Source organism: Numida meleagris, chromosome 1 (assembly GCF_002078875.1).
Source record: "Numida meleagris isolate 19003 breed g44 Domestic line chromosome 1, NumMel1.0, whole genome shotgun sequence".
In the NCBI taxonomy this organism is placed as follows: domain Eukaryota; kingdom Metazoa; phylum Chordata; class Aves; order Galliformes; family Numididae; genus Numida; species Numida meleagris.
The window spans coordinates 168,730,820-168,752,339 of NC_034409.1; the positions used below are offsets into that span (position 1 = coordinate 168,730,820).

Sequence of the window (21,520 nt, forward strand, 5' to 3'; positions counted from 1 at the left end):
AATGAAATAAATATTACAGAACTGATCTCTATTCAAAACTTTCGCTTGTGATTTCTAAGGTATTAGTAACAACTGATGATACTGAGGGAATGCTCTCATCAAAATGGTGATTTAATCGAAGTAATGGACAGCTGATATTTATCAAAACAGGCTTGTGAGAAAGGAAAAAAATATATATATTTTCCAGACTGCAGAAGTGAAAAGTAATTTACTAATTTTACAAGTGAGCATTCTCTTTCTGTGTAACACATCAGCAACAAAACCTTTGCAATCATATACGTAAGCACAAAAGTCTGTTTTCCAGTACTTTAATCTTAAACTGAAAAAAAAAGTTCTGGAAACAACTGCACTGGAAACACAGAGAAAATCTGGTAAAAATGTTGGACTATGAAGGGACTTCTACTCATGCACTATTGTGGCCTAAATACAAATTAATAAAAAAAGACCTGGATGACAAAAAGCAACTTAAAGATTCTTCAGTATGTAAAAACATTCTAACTTTCACTGCTAAATTAATGGAGACATATGAAAAGGCATAAGAGCTGGCTGTGTATTAACAGAGTAAACTAACAGGAGAATTAAATTTATGTCAAAGAAAGGTCTTTATCTCATGAAAATGAATGTTTCTCTGGGCGTAATTCAGCCTACTAACTTTTGTTTTTGGTGAAGTAAAACTAGTTTTAGTCACAAGGAGATAACATATTATTCTATCAATTCAGTAGTCCACTCACAAAGGAAAATAACATAAGGTGATTCACAAGACTGTCCCAAGCTCTCAGTTACAAGAACTACACATCAGTACAGTAAGAATTCTTCTCATTAGCAAGCTGTTAACTCTTGAAGCACAGATTCATAAATAACTGCAGATGTCTTTGTTACTTATACATCTAATCAACTTCCGAGTCTCTAAGTCTTTGACCTCAATCATATCCTGAGGAGAGATTTTTTGAAAGTATATATGTAATGTAAAATTGTCACTTTCGGATTTAATTTACAAAATGTGTTTATGAGAAAAACCAATACTTCTTACATCACACGGTAGGCTGGTATGCCAATTCAGTATTCTGAATGACTTGCACTGAAGAGCCATTGAAGGCAGCAGTACAATCACCACCTTCGTTTAAAGTCATTAACCTCAAATTCGGCTCCTTTATGAAACAATGGCAGCGTCTAGAGCCAGTCACATCCAGGCTGGAAACTGAGGGGAGGGGAACTAAGAAGTCAAAGAGGATTACAACACCCTCCCGTAGTGACTACATGTGCAGCCTAACAATTTGCTTTTACTTTGCTTATATCTCACAAGGCTGAAATTTAATTGGTGGATCCGTTAACAGCAACCTGCTATGAATACAGCAGGGAGAACTTAACAAGAACTGTTTCAGGTACAGAACAAGGGGAAGCTCACGGAAATGAAGTTCACAGCAAACAACAGAAGAAAAGACACCAGGGAAGCACTGCTGGCTTTGGTACAGTTGTCTAGTTAACAGAAGCATATTCTGCTTCTAACAGCAACAATGTTCGTGGTTTTTATAAAAGATGGAAAAGGTCAAGTTTTCCTTTTACTCAGCTTGCCATCCTGGGATTTATTTCATAACTTCAAAAAAGGCATTATTCACTTGAGTAATTAATTACTAACCTGATGATGCTTCAATACAAATTATCTAGCTCAATTAGCTGACCCCACTTTACTGCATTAAGGGAAATTTCACAATTAATTTTGCTGTTTATCATAGACTTTACAACTATGTAAACTGCTCTGCTGCTCTGTAAACAAATGCAGCTAATAATGCTATTTTAAGCCATATTTACTAACACTAATAGAAGAATTAAAACATAGACATGCAGGTTTTTTTATGGAATTCTATAGCTAGCACATAGGAACAAAAAAATTTCAATTTTAGGAAAAACTGAAGTCTAAACAGCCATTCGTCTAATAATCTCACTAGATAAAAAGGAAATGAAAGCTTGAGATTTGAAATGCGAAAGCTGCATGATTTTGAAACAAACCTTGTCCATTAGTTTACTTGCATGAAGACTCAGGCTGTTAAAGAATATCTTCTTACTCAACAAATGCATTTCTTCTATTGTTGTCAGTAGAGTGGCTGCACTGTTTCCTACAATACCACTGAAAACAAAATAAAGATTAACTACATGACAGGGTCAGGTACTTTAGAACATTTCATATACAAGTTGTTCAAAGTCGAAAATGTAGGCACTGTAGGAACAGCCATACTGGCTTTCAAGAGATACAATTATTAAGATGACTGTGAGAATAGGCACAATTAACCATGTGACAAGCAGATATAACTTTTAAGTACAGCCTATCTAAAGTTTAGCACTTTTGTCTAAAGTAAAATTACTTCAAATACATTACAGCTGTTTTGACAATAAGAATAGGAATAAAATATGTTTTGCTCAATATTATGAAAGAAAAAAAAGTCCTGCATGTGCACTACCAGAGCCCTGTAGTGCCATCACACTTGCAGAATTTAAATGCAGCACTAGATGCCCAAGTACCATTTACTCCGTTCCGTCCAATGCCTAAATACTGAACATAAGCTCAAGTCTTAACATTCGTGACTCAAATTCTCAGCACTTCAGTCCAGGGCTGTGGAGGAACATTTTCCTCCTGTTGCTCTTTCTAACCAATATCAACTACTGCAAATGCTACCATCTATTAAAAAAACAGTGATTCTGATTATTCTCCTGTTTCATTGTTCTTGGGGACACCTGAAAGTTTGGAAGATGAGTGGTGAACCTTGAACAGCAAGATACAGAATAAAGCAAGCATCTTTTGAACAGGAAAATGCAAGTGCACAATCAGAAAAAGTGGTATCCAAACACAACTAATTAAGGAAGAAAAAAATTTCAATTTCTAGAGAGAATTTAATTCCAGCATTTTCTCAAAGGGATACCTGATTTTGTCACCTTAGATGCTTTCTGTCATTTTTTAACATACTATTGGTATCCAGATAGAGTGGTAATAAAATATTCTTTATTATTTATCAAATCAACATTGCAAAGCAGACTCCGTATGAATTGAGGAGTGACAACAGACAAATGGCATTTGCTTGGTATCATGCACATTTCTCCTTGATTATATAGTACACAACAAGGACTAAGGCCAAGAAAAACCTTTTCTACGACACTAATCATTATACTTACAATAAAAAGAAAGACATCCTTAACATACTTTGTAGTTTTGCATACCTGATTGTATGGTGGTAGAACTTGAGAAGATTAGAAATCTTGTACAGTAAAACTGCTCCTGGCTCAGCAACAATCACCTGCTCAATCCTAACCTGCAGAATAAGCAAACATCCTTCAGGTCATACATGCTAAAAGACAATCTCTATCATTTTTTTATGTATAATATGATGCTGACTTTTGAGAAGTAAATTGAACGGGAAAAAAAAATCAACATGAGACAATGCCCACTTAACTATAACTTTATGCTTGAACCAAAGTATTTCTCGGGTGCCAAGTCTGTGGGTAGAAAACAAGCAGGTGTTTCTTAAAAAAAGTCTTAAAAATTAAATTAAATTAAATAACCCTCTCACCCCCAAATATTCCTGTAGGTTTTTGTTGCAACTCCTTATTGAAAATTTCAAAATACTGAGATCATTTTATGGATTAATACCCAGCACTGAACAGAGGAAGAGCAGCTGCAGAATCCCTAAACTATAACCACTGATCTTTCACTTCATGCAGCAATTCGGAATATTCAAAGCATTAGGCATTTTACCCAAGAGACAGTATTTTGCCTGAATTAATCTTTCCTTTACTTAAAGGAGATACCGCATATCTGCCACCAGTATGTAACTCGATATTTTTATAACTAACAAGCAGCTATGTTGACTGTTTATCTCAACCAGGAGATATTGGTTACACAGACCAAAACAGTGCTGACTTTCTTTACACTTGGACAGTTGAGGTCTTGTCTCCATGGTACACACAGTCTCAATTCACTCATAAAAAGCTGTCCCAAGGTCAAGATCTGGGCGCTCATGAAGCAGCGAAAGTCAGTGACTTATCACTGCACTGTTCTCCCATGTGCCTATGTGTGAAAGGGCTACATACAGATCACCATCCAGTCTCCAAGTTATTTGTCTGCTGTTCAATGGAGCACAATGTGCAGCAATGCCTTCTTGTCAGAGCCAGCTGCAGAGAGAATCAACTAACATTATGCTCCCTTTGCATCCAAGTTCGAGACCGAAAATGAAGAATAGTTTTTTACCCTTATTTGCAAAGCTCAGAGCACAAAGTTAATTTCAACATTCAGTTGTACTTTAGTCTCCAATTCGTATGTACGTACAGAAGTATATATACATATACCCATTTTCAGCGTTGCACAGAAGGATATTTGGACAGGGGTACAGTACTGAGTACAGTCCCTTGGACTGAGTACAGCCTGAAGAAATCTTAAAGAATACTATGGAACTAACAATGGTCCAGAGAAAAGTAAGAAGATGACAACGAGGAATCAATTTTTCATGGTTTCTTTCAATACAAGAGCTAAAGTTACTAAACAAAACAAAATCAACAGGAGCTGATATTTCAAAAAGCCTTAAGTTAAGCTGTGCATCCCCTCTTGCTAGATAGTGAACACCAACATTTTATACCAACTTGACACATTCACAGAAGAAAAATCCACTGAGGTCTATTAAGTACAAAGACAGCAGCTAAGGTTCAGTAAGTCCTTAGTAACTCCTCAAACAGTTGAGAAAGCTATTCTGCAAACGTATCTTGACATAATTCTACAACATCCTTTAAGAAAATAACATGGGCACAATCAAAAACACACTACTAAGTTAAAATGATTTTCCATTTGACCAACTATATCTGCTTCCATATTCTTATCCCAAAGCTAAGTTTTTGCAGATAAGTACCACTGAACTTCAGGAAAAGAAAAACAGATCAAGATACAGATTTAGTATCCGTGTACCTCTCACTGTACGATTATTTCTAATTAGACCATTAACTACGTACCCATGAACTATACAACCCTTAATTTTGAATGGCATTATAATTCTCAGAGTTGAGAATCTAGTCTTAACCAAGGACAATGACAATACATTGTAGAAATGTTCTGAGAAAAAATAACAGATTTTGTTTTAATATATTTAGAGTACTAAGAAAAGCAAGACACCTTACCTTTAGGGGCCTGCAAACACCTTCCGTGATGTGCCCAACTACTTCTTGAATATTTTCTTCCACACCTACAGTGAATGCAAGCACATGCTAAGATTATGCAAATGTAATTCTCTTTTCTTCAAGACTACAAAACAAATAAACAAATGTAAGAGCTACTCCTCCATAAAAAAACATTATGAACAGCATGTTCTTTTCTTCACAAGACTAGCTTATATCTCCCCTGAACTTCAAATCTACCCATTAAGAAATAGTTGCATGACAAAACAGTCCTGAAGACTCATTACCTTATACAACACAATTGTTTCCTAGCACAACACAGTGCCTGGAGATTTGAGAGAGAATGAACAAAGGGAAGAAAAAGGTTTTAGCCACAAAATGTCACAGTGATGCTCAGTATTAGCACTTCTTGAAACTAAAGAAAAAAAAAAGGGGGGGAGAGAGGAGGCACTGAGATGTTCAAGGAGCAACAGTACCTATCATTATGAAAGGCCTGGACTGCAAATACACACATCTGACAGTAATGTGCTCATGGCATTGGTACAACTTACATCACATATGTACCTTCACACTGCAGTGTACCACAGCATTAGCAAATGCTTCCTCCCTAGCAGCAGCTGAAACTAATCTTTCAGAGAACAAACTATATATGAAAGAGAATATTGCCCTGTCTTATCATGAAACACAAATTGTTGCATGGCAACCAGCACTGTCATAAATCAATCAAACTGAAAGCAACAGATCCTCAAGCTCTCACTTCAGTAACAACTCGGAATAGATTTATGGAGACAGCAATAGTTTAATTCTAATTTAAAACTTGTCAACAGGAGTTCATCTTCAGATGGGACCCATGCAATGAACAGTAAACATACTGACTGTGATAAAAATCAGGCGACCTGAAGCTGTATTTTACAGATTTTCTTTCACACTAAAAGAGATTACCTCTCAGTTGAAAATATAAAAGATTAGAGACTTGTGACAATGCCTCTTTACATCAAGACACGTGAAAAACCACATAAGCAGAAACAACTAACTTCAGTATGGTGGTCATAGCTAAGAATTTCAACATACTAAATTGGTAAGGTCATAAAAATATATTTATATACTTATGTATTGATACTGAGGAAGAAAGCAAGATTACAAACCACGAGGTTCATGGCCTGTTATGTCACAGCAAACTCCCTGACACATCCTAATAATTTACACATTTCTTTGGTAGGAACAGCCACCCTTTTATGGTTCATCAATATAACAAGCACATCTTTGCAATCATGTTTCTAAACCAGACTGACTCATTAACAAGTTCTTGGGTATGAAATTTTAGCTGCAAAAATATACAAGTTCAAATAGCAAGGAACATGGAATTACAATTTTGGTATATCATATGCTTGTACCATCACATACACTTTCAGATCCAGTTAGAGTATTTTAGACTCAGCAAAGAGCAAAAAGAAATCTTCCAACACAACTGATTATATAAGCGTTGCAATTATTAGCAAGTCACAGTGACATGGAAGAATTACGGATTAAACAGCTCGTAAGAGACTCAAAATCACTTCCAGGTCCAGTACAATGCAAAATCATTTACCTATTCTGAATTTTTCAGTGCTTAAAATTTTAATGGCTTTTTTGGCCAGATAAGTTTTCGAGGGCTAATATTTGCAAGCTTATAATTTTAAAACTTCTAAGAAGTTACTCTTGAGTACTTAGTTATGGGCTATAGATTCTGTTCTCTCTAATGTCAAAACAGTGAATGTCTCTCCAAGACAGTATTCACAGTTTTTCTTCTACTGGGACCAAATCTACATCTGTCTCCATCCACAGATAGACACGTTGCTTTTTTTTTTTTTTTTTTTTTAATTTTATAAAGAGAGGGGGAAGATTTTTGTGTCAGTGCAATTCACCACCTTCTCCATAGTCCTGAATTTGTATAGGGCTTACAGTAGGACTTAACAGTGATCCAAACTCAGAGATTCCTGACTTAAAATAATAAAAACAGTTCCACCTCCAAAAAGCTATTCAAACTGAGACTAAAGATAAAACATTTGACTCACCTATATAGATGAGATAATATTTCTCTACATTTCACCTTCAAAATCACTCATCTACTCTATGCTAGTTGCTTGGTCTCCCTCTACAGGGAACAGGGAAAAACAAAACAAAACACTTTTGATAAAAAGTCTCCAGTAACGCCTATATCAGAGCTATCTTTTGTTAGGAAGATCAGCCCTCTGGAAAGCTAATCACTATCATTATCTATAATCACAAATCAACAAGATGTCCACTTTTAAATGGACAAATTAACTAAACTAAACTAACAACTTCTGCTATAGCCTGTGCAACCAGACACCTGAAGACTGTAAACAATATAGGTAATTCACCTCAAATCTCTGAGTACCATACACACTGTACACACTAGTCAGTACCACATTAGGATCTGTTTTTATATGAAGCATATAATCTTAATCTATTTAATCTGAACCATAAGGCTGCACTTCCCACTTAAGGGTTTTTGCTAAATTCAATGGCACCCCATTAAGTAGTGTTTCATCTTACAGATCTTATCCTACAACCATCTTCACCATCAAAATTTTTCCCAAAGAAGCAGAGGAACAGTTAACAGATGCATCTTCCAGACTTTGTTGGCTCCAGTGTTAAGATAAGAATCCCCCTTTACCTTTCCCGAAAAGTAGGCAGCAGTGATGGCAAAGCACAAAAACATTTGTTTGCTTATCACATTATTGCTTCCAGTACTGAATATCTTGCTTATATTGGTCTCTTGGAAAGAAGCTTTGACCTGGTGATTTTTTTGGAATTTTTTTCCTGTAAATGTTTCTATTCTCTATATTCTCAAGCAGTTTACTCTGACTTATGGCTGAAATTCTCTAAATCTATCTACATAGAAGGTCACAGCATCTAAGTCTGACTTCCTGCCAGAAGACTGAAGGATTTCATAGTTAGATAAACCGCTGCACAAGGAGGTGGGACAACTTCAGAACAGAACGGAAGACTGGGCAATAGCACAGCAAACTGCAGAACCAGATGCAGTACCATGTTCTGTGTGGCCAGCTTTTCCTGAAAGACTCCCCAGTTACAGCAGAAGCATTAGATCAGAATTATCATGTTTTTTTCCTCTACCATATAACCATCATGAGGCCTTCTTTATTGTCTCTCTGAGATACTGCCAGTAAATTAAATTGACTTCTGTAGTATGCTGTAACTGTAGTTAAAAAACAACAACATTCCTTTTTGGTTTGATTTACAGTTCCTACTTTGTTTAAGCAGCCTCCTTGCTCATATACCTTTAATTATGAAAGCCATTTCATGTTTCCAGCAATAATGAAAATGAGAATGCATATTAACCTTAAACCCCAAAGCAGGACTCAATTAAAACTCATGATCTGAATAGCACATGAAAAATACAGATCAAATGTAAGCACTTGCACAGGGTTTCTTACAACCTGTTTTATTTGTTAGGAAGACTTTGGCTGAAGCTGTAGAGGCCAATCACATTACAGCTTCTACAGAAAGAAGTTTACTCAAAAGCTTGGTCCAGTGAATTTAAAAGAGAGAAAAGGTGCTGAAGAATCTGCATGAAAATCAATAATTTCTTTAATAAATGAGATCTTTGATATCATAAAGTTGTATCTACAGTGACCTACTTTGACCTTCAGAAACATATTAACTGACACAAGAAAATTTATTTATTTGTAGCACAGAAGGAACAGAACAAGGAATAATAATTCTCAAATAATAACCCTAGGATAATGTTTTCAGAGTGATATGCCTTATGGACAATTTTGAACTCTCAGACACAGTCCAAAATGTCTCTTTGTAAATTCAGTGTAAACCTATTAAGAGCATAGTAAAATGATAAGAATGCAATTTTAAGTACTCTTCTTTGGTAAGGACTTCTGACAAAATGCAACCACATGTTATTCTGAAGTTAATTCCAAGAAAATCAAAACTCAACTCTCATATCTTAACCCTCACTTAAGTACTCACACTTCTTAACTTAATTTCTTATCACTCCCCAATATACGTTTTAAAATCTAGTACTACCTTGAATAGTTACAAGCTTTAATATAGCTTCTAGGTGTTCTTTTTCAGAAGCTGTAGCTTGATGCAACCAGGCCAGCATGTCTCCTACATACCTGCATAAAGACAGAAATTTCTGTGTGAATCGGGGGTTTATGGTATGAGGGATGCAAAGTGTGAACAGGCAGAAGAAAGATCATTCCTTATACATTCTCAGTACTGTACCTCAGAGGATCGTGGGAGTGCATTTCAATAGGGCGGGGAGTACCTCCCAGACCTCCTCTAGTAAGAGCATCTATAAAGCCACGGACCACAGCACTCCGTCGAGCTGTTCCAAACTCATCCAGAGTGTACCTGTTATCAAAACACGAAAATGGGTAAAACAAAATAGTTCACCCTATCACACTTAATCTCTTCAGTTTTACAGTTAATAAGTAATCATTTCCATAGTTCTAAAAAATTGGCACCAATGCTTCTACTATACAGCATTCAAAACTTCCTGACATTTCTGACTCTACATAACAAATACTACAAATCGTTTTTCCTTGACCCTTCCATTCACTTACCACACACAAATAAATAAATGAAAAATCATTTCCATTTTTGCACATATAAGCATGTATTGACAGGCCTAGGGCTCCTGTTCACATGTGGTCCACAACTGAATGAAAGAAGCAGCAAATTACTGCCACAACACAAGGCTTCCTCCTTCTTCTAGATCACCAGATGATTAGTAGTGACAAAGTTATTTGCACATAGTTGTTTGGTGTCAATCAAATGAATCTTAGTTACATATTTAAAGCATGGATAATTGTAACTCAGACTGCATAATCACAAATGGCATTCCGTTAATAGAGAAGGCACCCAGAAGATACACACAGCTCATTTTTGGAGAAGGCTAGTTTCCTGTTGGGGCTCAAGCACAATAACAACTGATGGATGGGAAATGAACACTGCTAACATCCTCGATTTTTCTGGTTAGAAACAAGACTTTTGAAAGCAATGGAACAATTACTTTTTTGAAAAACAGAATTTAAGTATTTTGAACACGACCCACAAATTACAATGAAGAAAAAGAAAAAAGGCAACAGCATGTTTTCCCAACATAACAGAAGAAATGCAAAAGAGTAGGCTTGGTGTCACTTACCCATGACACCCAGCAGCTGAACAGATATAAAAATAAAATAATAATAATAGAAAGCACGTTACTCACTGACTGAAGTTAAATAAGTACTGTGCTCACAATTAAACAGACGTGGAGGACAAAATACAAAGGAAAATAATACACTGTGTCATACATGTTTCAAGTTAACTCAATTAGATTTTTCTTATGCTATATATAGTTTAATGAATCATTCATTTTTGTTCGTTTTTAATCTAAGTTACTATTAAAGGGGGGAGCGGGGTGAAGAATCTTCAAATTCATTTTTCAGTATTCTTGCTTACTCAGAGAGTAAAGATCTGTTTGTTTTTTAATAAAAGGTTGGTAAAGTAAGTCTTTAATCAATCATGACTTACAAAACGTATGCAGCTAAATATAAGAAAAATCTAGAATTCACTGACTGCCCACAGTCCAGGAATAGCAGCGTTGCAGCAAAAAATCTCCGATGTTAGGAGAAAGCAGTTAAGTTTTCCCCCCTCCAATAAACAACTATGTCATTACAAATGCAACAGGACAATATAATAGTGAGATCATATGACCCATTTGATTTGAATTCAGCAGTTAGCAATGATAATTTTTTTAAAAAAGAAAAAAACAACTCATTTTCATTTTGGTCTCAGCTGAATAGGGTATTACAATCACAAAATCCTACAAGCATAAAAATTAATTAGTAACAATTATTTGTATTAGAAGCACATTATTTACTATTATTTTAGGGGAAGAAAACAACATTTAGATTCTTTTCAGCCTTGTTCCCATTTTTCAAAAACCCAGTAAACTAATAATCATCATTTGTGAGGAGAGGAAGAAGGCAGTGGAAAAGCTTTGAAAATCAGTGTGGAGGATGGAAGAGGAACACTGCTTTGAGCTATGACTCCATGTATCATCTACTAAACAGTTTTCAATGCTTCTGTTAGAAATACAAAGTAAAACCAAAGTGAAATATACATTTTTCAGATCTGTACTGTAGTTTCCAAAAGGCCATCCACAGTACAATCTTTCTGCCACCTTAAAATCAACATCACAAATTCTTGTTTACTTATTTACGTCGTCTTGTTTCTAAACTGTTCTTCTCTGTCTTATTTTTATCCAATCAAATCACAACCTTTATCAGACACTGGGGCAGTAACTTGGAAGGGAAGCTAGGTCTAGCTTATAAGAATAACAGCAATCAAAAGTTATTTTCTTCTACGACTAAGCTTCTATATTTCAAGCTCAGCAGTTAGTACGTACAAAGAAATGTAAGTTATCTTTAGATTTAAAATACAAAGCATCAGTACTGCACTTTTGATAATGGCAATTGATGATGAGAGAGGCATGGTTCCATTTTTTACAGCATTGTTTACTTTTGCCATTCTGGGAGAAAAAAAGAGTGTCCTATCTTTTTTTTAAAAAAAACTTTGGTAACATTAGTATTGCTTATAAGAAAGAAGTTAGAAGAAAAATGAAGTCTCTTTTGCAGAGTCATTGTGGGTTTATACAGAAGATACTTTAGTTTTAGTTTTCGTTGCTTTCAGTTTGAAAAAGCAAAACTACAGTTTTGTGAAGTTCGAAAATAGCATCATTTAACAAAATGTTTATTGCAGAAAATACAAAACATATTTATAACGAATGCTATAAAGTGATGTGAATGATCCTGTGCAGCTGTGAGAAAGGGCTTGGAGGACAGACTGCAAAAAAAAAAAAAAAAGGGCCCTCCAAACCCTCGCTTCAGCCTAATGTACCAGCTGGCTGCAACGTGTGTAAGGAGCAAAATTAAAACAAAACCTCAAAATCAAAGGAGCTAAATGTACCAGAGCTAACGGTAAAACAGTACCTCCTCAAGTATGCGGTCACTCCAATATAAACAGTTCTTAGAGTGCCACCTCGTGGTTGTCTACAAGCTACCATTTAATTTACATTAAACAGTCCCTTCAGTAAATTCCAAACGAGAACTGAGGACTACTACTTATCTAAGTAGCCCTATGCTTCGGATGCCCATATGTAGTAGCTTGTCTTCCATTATGATTTGTACAGTCATTATTAAAAAACGTTCTCACTATCAGAAGCGCTTCAGCAGAAGCTAATTAGCATTTATCAATTTTTTCACTTTGGGAATTTAAATGAGACAATCACGCGCTTTGGATAGCTTTTTTTCCTCTACAGAAAAACCCTGCAAGGACAGCAGCAAAAATTTACAATTCCTTTAGATATGAACAAGAAGTCTGTCGTTTCGTTTATAAAGCAAAAAGTTTGAAGAAGTCCATCATAAGCATGTCAAAGAAACTTCTGAATTTTAGTTAATTTGAATATGTTTTTATTATTTTTTTTCAAATCTGATGGAAAACTAAATTGTCACCATCTTTGTACTGCAACTCATGGCAGTCTTCAAATTTCACAGGCTGAAAATACTCATTTCTGTTAGAGATGGTCATGAACACTGACTTACTTGTAGAGAACAGGTCTATCTTGTAAGGCTTCCATGGCTTGAGCAAGAACTGGAGAAATGTCACATGATTCTTGCGTCAAAGTCCTGCACTCATCTATAAAATATCAATAGAGATAAAAGTGCATTCTTTACACTGCAATACCTTTCGTACCACGCTGACAAACAAGAAAATGGGCTACAAATTCAAAGGTTTTTGATTTTGAATCGAAGCCTTCAGAATATGCTTCCTGGCCTTGTTTGTATTAATGTAATTAAATTCCCCCCTTAAGAAGTACTTAGCTGTAAAATGGATGTCCATCACAAATCTCAACAAAAGTAAAAATTAAATGAAGCTTATTATCTGCTTGCACCCACATACAAATGTTAAATCACTCAACGATGAATATTCTGTCAGGCTCCTTTATAAGAGATTGACACATCCCAGATAAATTACTGAGAAACAAAATGGAGCAAGCATTTAATCAAGCTGTGAAGGTTTTTTGTTTCTTTGTTTTTGCTTTCACTTTAATGACATAACTATATAATCTTGCAAAGCCCATGCAAGAATGTCAAAATCACATAAACTAAATCACACAGCAGCATAATAATGCTGAATTTTTGTTAGGATGAAACTGCAACCATTGCCTGAGACTTCAGCACCCAATGAAGAACAGCTAACAGATTTCATCTCCCTTTGCACTAGCTTTTTGCACACCTCTTGCTGTCAGTGTCTTGAGAGAAGTAATCTAAAAGCACCCACATTTTACATTCTTGAGATGTTACATTTAGCACTGATGCTTGGATCCAGAAGACACGTGAAAAAATAATCACCTACAATGATTCAAAAGAGCATCCTAATAACATAAGTTGGTTTTGTTTGTTTGTGTTTAAGTAATAAGCCACTTGTCAAAAACCAGAACTTTCCTGTGACCTGTGAGAAAATAAAATGCAATACACTTAGCAATTTCCTTAGACTATCTAACTGTAATTATTGTTCTTTGTAGAAAGATATTTGAAGATACAACTACACAATATGGTTTTACAAACAGATAAGATTGCACCAAAAAAAAGGAGACTCTCCAGTTAACCATTTGGTTCATAAAAGCTAGCTTTTAGACAAATCTTTCAGTAAGAAGGAAACCCAAAGCCTTGCTAATGAGTCTTTGAAAGGGTTTTTGCTGAGTTCAATCCACATCAAACAATTAAAGGAATCATCATCAGATTCATACACATAAAAGAATCGTAGTCCTACTTTGAGTCCATCTGTAAAGTCGTTCATAAGATGTCTCTTGCAGTAAAGCCATCTGTTCCATAATTTCCAAGCTACAAGATAGAAAATTTTTATTTGCAAACACTAGTCTCGGTAGTACCACCAGAGACATATAAAAAGTATCATTATTAAAAATACGAACATTTAAAAATGTTAATATTCTTCATTTTGACATTAAATATTCCATAAGGTCATGAGGAGTAAAGAATGAGTCCCTGCTGTAACTTCTATTTGTAATTAGCAAAGGTTATCACGCATTTAAGTAACACTCACCCTGCCCTTTGCTGATTTGTCCGGAGGAGAATCTTGACATCATCGTGAATTTGCTTTACTCTTCCCAAAGCCTTGAAAAAGTCCTAAACCAATAAACAAAATAAACACAGAGTTAAAAAAAAAAAAAAAAAAAAAAGCAAGTTCTCATTCACACCTCTAGCAGTTTAGATTCCCACTTTTAACTTCATTTTCATGTTCCTTGCAGGTCTGTGTTCCAAGTGCTGCTTGTAAATATAAGCTTCCCTGCCGCTTCCCATCCTTCACTCCATCTTGATAGTCTTGCGACATTTTTATCTCCCATTGCATGACTCCTTTCTTCAAGAATTTTTTTTAAATAGCTGCCAAGATGTGTTTTTAATCGCTCTTGTCAGTACTAAGCATACATTCTCCATTTAGCTATCAATTTTGGGAGATTCTGAGGGTATTACTATGTATTCCACTATCATCCTCTTATTAAGATTAGCAACTAAAGAGTAAAGCGAAACACTGTAAAGTATGATGATTACATTATGTTTTGCTTTCATATAGTAGAGTAACAATTCCTAAGAAAAATTAAGCCTTTACAACACAGTAAACTGAGGATTTCCAGCATAACATTTCCATCTCATGTAAAGTGTCACTAGTAGTGAAGAAAAAAACCTCTAGAAGACATCGAGGTTGAAGCAAAAAGGTTATTTTGTTACTATTTTAAAGCTTTCATGGAAATCTACTAACATTCTCAAACACAACTTATTACAAAGTCCTCTTTCAATCATTATAAAGGAGACCAGAGAACTAAGATGTAACTGTTTATTTTGTGACTTGAATGCAGTTTGCCTCAGAAGAGTTATATTTTGTTTCAAGTCCTATAAAAAATGTATTTTCTTTAAGTGAAGTAGTCAATTGATTTAACACACTGTCTTGCATCAACTGTGTTGAAGATCATGCATTTATCCCCAGCACAAGAAGGACGTGGAGCTCTTGGAAAGAGTTCAGAGGAGGGCCACCAAGATGATCAGAGGGCTGGAGCACTTCTCCTATGAAGAAAGGTTGAGGGAACTGGGCTTGTTTAGTTTGGAGAAGAGAAGGCTCTGGGGAGACCTCATTGTGGCCTTACAATACCTGAAGGGAGCGTATAAACAGGATGGGGAATGATTGTTTGTGAGGGTAGATAGCGACAGGACAAGGGGGAATGGTTTTAAGCTGAGACAGGGGAGATGTAGGTTAGATATAAGGAGGAAGTGTTTCACACAGAGGGTGGTGATGCACTGGAACAGGTTGCCCAGGGAGGTTGTGGATGCCCCATCCCTGGAGGCATTCAAGGCCAGACTGGACGTGGCTCTGGGCAGCCTGGTCTAGTGGTTGGCGACCCTGCACTTGGCAGGGGGGTTGAGACTCGATGATCTTTGAGGTCCTTTTCAACCCAGGCCATTCTATGATTCTATGATTTATAAAAACCCAGAAATATGTACAAAGTCTCCCAAAACAGAAGTCTGACTTTAAAGTCATATACATGCCTTTTACCTAGGCTAGAATCAACCAGCGTGTTTGAAACTTTATTACTGAAGTTTGCAGCTTCAGCAGCACTGGGATGATTCTATCTGGGTTACTTCTGCAGGTCTTTTAGGTAGGTCAAAGTATCAAAAGGACTAATCCTTGCTCTACTGCAAACCAAGCACTCAGTAAACAGCACAGCGTTGCTATCATTGTTCCTGGCAACGTGCTTTTTAGAAACCTGAGTGTTATTTCATGATAATAGTTGGTACAAAAGCATACAGCAATTACTCAAGTGCACAATCATTTAACACATTCCATTTATGCTTTCATTAGCATTGTTTATGGTTATCTGTTTCACGTCTTTAATAATGCTTGAACTGGAAACAGGATGCCTGTGGAAATGAGATACTATGTCTCAGCAGGTAGTCTGCATTTAAGAGAAGGTTTCTATGCAACTACAATAATAAAATCTATTAAGTACACTCAATTCTCTCATTATTCAGTTTGCTCATACTGCAGAACAATAAGCTGCCTTACCAAAAAATGAACAATTTCAAAAACTTGCTCTGGAAGGTGGCTGAAAGTGAATCAGCACCTAATATCTTCATCAACAAAATAATAATGAGAGAAAGCCCTGAACTATACTGATTCAATTTACCAAATATACATATACACACGAATGTATACACACACCTATACACGCACACAAGAGCAGTACTACTTAGTACTGAAGGACATCCATTTCTCATTTGCTTTATTTGAGCATCTAGTAGTTTTAAAACATCTTCACTGAAAACTGAGGCTCCATAAAGGTCTTTTTGAAGCGCAGGAATACACGACAGCTCTTACTGCTCCTTAAACTCATTATACAAACTAGAATTTAATGCTGGTTTTCTTCCTTGCTACCAGAATCTTTCATCACACATTTCAAACTCATCAGAAATTCACCACTGTGTTAAAAGGTACATTCCTCCATAAAAAGTGGAGCTACAAACTGATAATAAGATCTCAAGTACAATTCAGCTAGGATGTTTTTACATTTTAGTTTGGGGCAAAGCTTTTAATGTTCACTGAGTTACCTCAGTAATTGGCTCATCTTTCGTGCCTCGAAGGAGGTTCATTTCATCTGGTGTCAGCTGGAATTTTGCTATGAATGCATCTGCAACTTGTGCTTTCATTTCTAGTCTCTGACTGTAATAAAACAAAGTGAAAAGGACATTAGCTCTTAATGCTTATCTCTGATTCATTTTGCATATTCATATTCTTGGAAATATAATAAGCACTAGAAACCAATGCTATTAAATTCTAATAGTACATTTTTGCGATCAAACACTTGAGTCGCATCTTTATGTACAATTTTCCATTACCGTACATACATTACTGAACAAAAACAATGTAAAGTTAACACATCTGAGAACTAATAAATCCTTTTAAAAATATCCCCTTCGCATTTGTATCGGAAATGACCTAATCCGGATACTTCGTACTTGAACAATTTAATGATTGCAATTATCTCCTTCCAAATTCATCCTGGAAAGAATGAGTTTTCAGCTCCTGTTCTCAGAAAGACACAAAAAGCTGTAGAATCCAAAACGAGAAAATGATCATTCAATTCATCCAGTCTTCTGTAGAAGAGGTGCATTTCTGTTTAACAATGTACAGATGGGATACAAATTTACTAATCTCACAAGCAATCAAAATCTAATGGCTAATTGTCTTGTTGATTAACCTTCCTGAAATAAACACAGCAGGGATGTAATATGCAAATGCCATCTCTCACGGGCACTTTTTGTTGTTTTTGTTTTGTTTTACAGGTGTGTTTTGTCACACACCTTAAAACCACACAAGGACTCAAACGAATCAAGGTTTTATTCCACAGGAAGGGTTTGGAATTCCAATAACAGGAAAATTGCTTAAACTGTGGTTTGAGCACATAGCATTCCATGAAATAGATACTTTTTTTCTAGACATCAAGAAGACACTAAATTAGTTATCTGTAGAAGAACTAGGCTCAGTTGTTACTTTAAGACCATTTCAGCTTCCAGTGTAATTACTACAGGATAAGTACACTGCTATTATGGAGTAGTAAGGCAGACAAATACGCTTTTAAAACTGACTGCTGTAATTAAATTTTCTTGCAAGATCAAAGCTTGAAAAATAAGTTTTTACTTATTTGTTAGTTCTCTGTTACCCAGCTCTGGTGTCTGGCCTACACTCAGCTGAAGAAGCACAGAAAAGAGACATCCCTGCTGTAGACATGGATGACCTTCCAACTCTGCAGTTCCACAAACTCTTTTAGAGGTCAGATGAAATGTTTTGCAATTGTCAATACTCTAGCGCACTCAACAGTGAGGAGGACAGGAATATGAAATCCAAAACTGTTTAATGGCAAAATTTATTAAATTTGAGGTGAACAATTAAAAAAAAAAAAAAAGAAGCCCAGTATTTCTGAAGTCACACAGAAAAAAAACATAAACAAAGTAGAAAACCAAAACCTCACATGCTTTAATACCACACCTTTAAATGACATGTTAGGTTTCACAGGGGTCCTACAGAGATGTGACTGTTATGACTTTACCTTGGCAGTTCCACAATGTTTTAAAATCCTAAATGCTTATGATTTAGCTACTTAAACTGAAAATCAGGCACGGACACTTCAAGTTTCATCAAATGATGGTGCTTTCAGCAACACATTCCTCTTCCACACTATTGTGTGGAGGAATTCTAATCCATCAATGTCACCATCAATGGATTTGATTGAAACAACCACCAATGTAATTCAGTGAATTAACTTTATTTAATTGCTCTCTCCTCTCATGACAGAAATCTCTATTTTATATTCAACTGCAAAGCTGAGTAGACTTATATTAGACTATCCCTCCCAGAAGGGAAGAGAAGGAAGGTAGGAAAGAGGCTAGAGAAAGTAAATGCAAGATCTTCTTTGGTTTCAGCTAAAGAAATAGAATCTCTCATAAACACAGGAACAAGTGGGATGCAGACACTTCTTTGTTCTTAGAACCTGTGTACCATCTCAGCATAAAGAAACTTTAAATGCCCTTACAAAAGATCTCTATTTACTATTCTTGCTCATTCTTCAGATTTTTGAATGTTATTTTTATAGGAGCTTTCAGCAGTAGCCTGCATACTTTGACCAAACTGAGGAAGGGTGAAGTCTGATTTCAAGAAATGCAGCAGAGCAAACATACCAGGGTTTTGTTTCTTTTTCACTTTACTTTGAAGATTTGTTGGAATTAGGGTTGCAGACCTCCAAAGAACAAGGCACAGAGAAAGGAACTGTACAAAAAACATATCTGTTAGTCAGGTCTGGGATTCTGTGCCCCATTTACTTATATGGTTATAAAAATGAATAATCATGGAAGACTCCACTACTAAATCACTACCTTTCTACAAGTCCTCACAATACACAGCCCTCCTTCTATTCCTTTTTTTTTTTTTCCTGCTACAAAGAACAATGCTCCATTAAAAATCGTGCTTTTAAGTCATTTTAATCTATGGCTGTGTCTGTGGCTGACACCTGCCATAGCTGTTCATAGGCCCACTCTGTACCCTTTCAATACTTTATTCACATAAAAGAGTCATAGAATCATAGAATGGTTTGGGTTGGAAGGGACCTTTAAGATCACCTAGTTCCAACCCCCTATAGGCAGGGACACCTCCCTCTAGACCAGGTTGCTCAAAGCAACCTGGCCTTGAATGCTTCCAGGAGCGGGCATCCACAGCCTCTCTGGGCAACCTGTTCCAGTGTCTCACCACTCTCACAGAAAAGAATTTCTTCCTAATCTCTAGTCTAAATCTACCCTCTTCCGGTTTAAAGCCATTTCCCCTCATCCAATCAGTACATGCCCTTATAAAAAGTCCCTCCTCAGCTTTCCTGTACGTCCCCTTCAGAGTCAATGTATTTAACTCCAACACAATAAAACATAAAACAACTGCCTCAAGGTGGCAGCAATGTTTCATCTATCTGTCTCAAAATAGTCAGAGCGGTGAAAACTTCTAAATATAAAAGCATGCGTCTTTGACTTTTGATAAAGCTATTTCATTTGGGCTCTGTAGAAATGATATGAGATTTAAACAAGCTACTCAAATCCAGTTTCAAAAACCAAATTTACCCCCCCCGCTTATGCTGACTGTGTAAGTTTCCTTGATTACGCATCTGCGTGAGGAAGAGATCCTGTTTTCTAGAAGATGATGGATCAAAATGTAACAAGAAAAGTGGGAGTAAGGCTATTTCACACACAGCTCACAGCAGTCAGTACCTGTGTAGACACTCAGACATTTCAAGACCCATGGCCCTTCCTGCCAACCTCACCATTTCTAAACTGTGTTCTGAGCAAACACAGGATAGCAGATGGAAAGGCCAAACTGTGCTAGTATCCTGGAGTTGGGTTTTCTTCCCCTTTACCAAAGTTATCCTTGCATAAAGGAACAAAACTAACAGATCATGGGAATACAGAACCGATGCAAAGCAGGCAAGTGCCAAGCACTGGTACACTTTTTGAGCTTGGATAGGGGACAGGACTCCAACAAAGAGCAATTTCCCCAGTTTTAATCGTTACCACGGAGACAGAATTCTTTTGCAAGAGAACTCAAAAGGGCTGGGAAAACTATGCACTTCATGCACTTTTCACTTGAACTAAATACAAATGCACACTGTTTGTTAGGATTATCACCTAGACAGCTGAAAAAAGGAGGTGACGGAGAAACAGACTTCTCAAAAATTTAATTCTATCTCACCACCAAGTATACCATAAAAATCTGCTAGTGCCCTTAGGAAGAGTCAAAGCAGAACTTTCTGAAAGCACTTTCAGTTCACACTACTGAGGATTCAACATTCTCATTTTTAAAGCCGCAAAGAGAAACATTTTTTGTCATTTTAACTCAAACAACAACCATCTTCAATGGATATTTATAAATGCTCCTCATCGGGAACTGGAGAAGTTATTTTTCTCTTATGGCTCTTGTGGAAGGCATTTACGCAAGATTATTTAACAAAACATCCATATACAAGAAACCATTTTTAAAAATAACTACCAGCTGCAAAAATTAAAAAAAAACATTTGTAGAAGAAATTTTTATGCTATATTTGGACTATCAAACACGCATCTTTAAAAAAAAAGAGAACGCAAACATTATGAGAAGGTATTTGGTGACCAGTTCCACCACAGAATTCAATTATTTCATTTTCTGCTATAGTTAAAAAAAAAAAAAAAAAAAGGAAAGTAAAAAAAAGTGAATTGCCTAACATATTCCCAGGATAAAGGAAAATAACATTATGATTACAGAAAGCTTTTGTGAGACCTCATCTGGAAAACATCATAATCCTGGCCACCTGTGTTCAAGAACAATGGACTCCAATTAGACCAGAGCTAGTGGGATGACCAAGGGAATGGAGAACCTTTTTAATGAGAGGAGGCTTAATGATGCCTCACCTAAGAATTAGGTTGGAAATTAAGAAAAGGCTTTTAATTGGAAAGAACAAGCTTTTGAGATAAGCAGCAGGTACAAAACACAAAAATAAAGTACTTCGATGCTGAACGACTGATGAGTTTATGAAAGTAATTATGCAAATAAGCTATGACAGAAGAAAAGTGGACTTAGGTTTCTCCCAACTGAAGTCCCTATCTAAAGAGAGCAAGCCTGCAATGCAGTAGCTGTGCTATGTAATATGCTCCACTCTAGGAAGAAATAGATACAAAAAAAAAACCAGGCTAATTCAGAAGTT

The 21,520-nt window shown here is 36.1% G+C and overlaps 1 protein-coding gene across 1 annotated transcript in view; it reads right to left on the minus strand.

Annotated features, from left to right (window-relative positions):
• COG6 (component of oligomeric golgi complex 6) overlaps positions 1-21,520 on the minus strand; it is a 48,380-nt gene that overhangs the window by 17,857 nt on the left and 9,003 nt on the right. Inside the window, exons 5-13 of the mRNA XM_021377184.1 lie at positions 16,857-16,968; positions 14,302-14,384; positions 14,011-14,081; positions 12,780-12,873; positions 9,415-9,543; positions 9,214-9,305; positions 5,155-5,219; positions 3,211-3,302; positions 2,008-2,125 (exon numbers count right to left, since the gene is read on the minus strand). Coding sequence (XP_021232859.1) covers positions 2,008-2,125; positions 3,211-3,302; positions 5,155-5,219; positions 9,214-9,305; positions 9,415-9,543; positions 12,780-12,873; positions 14,011-14,081; positions 14,302-14,384; positions 16,857-16,968 — 856 coding nt within the window. The remainder of the gene's footprint in view (positions 1-2,007; positions 2,126-3,210; positions 3,303-5,154; positions 5,220-9,213; positions 9,306-9,414; positions 9,544-12,779; positions 12,874-14,010; positions 14,082-14,301; positions 14,385-16,856; positions 16,969-21,520) is intronic.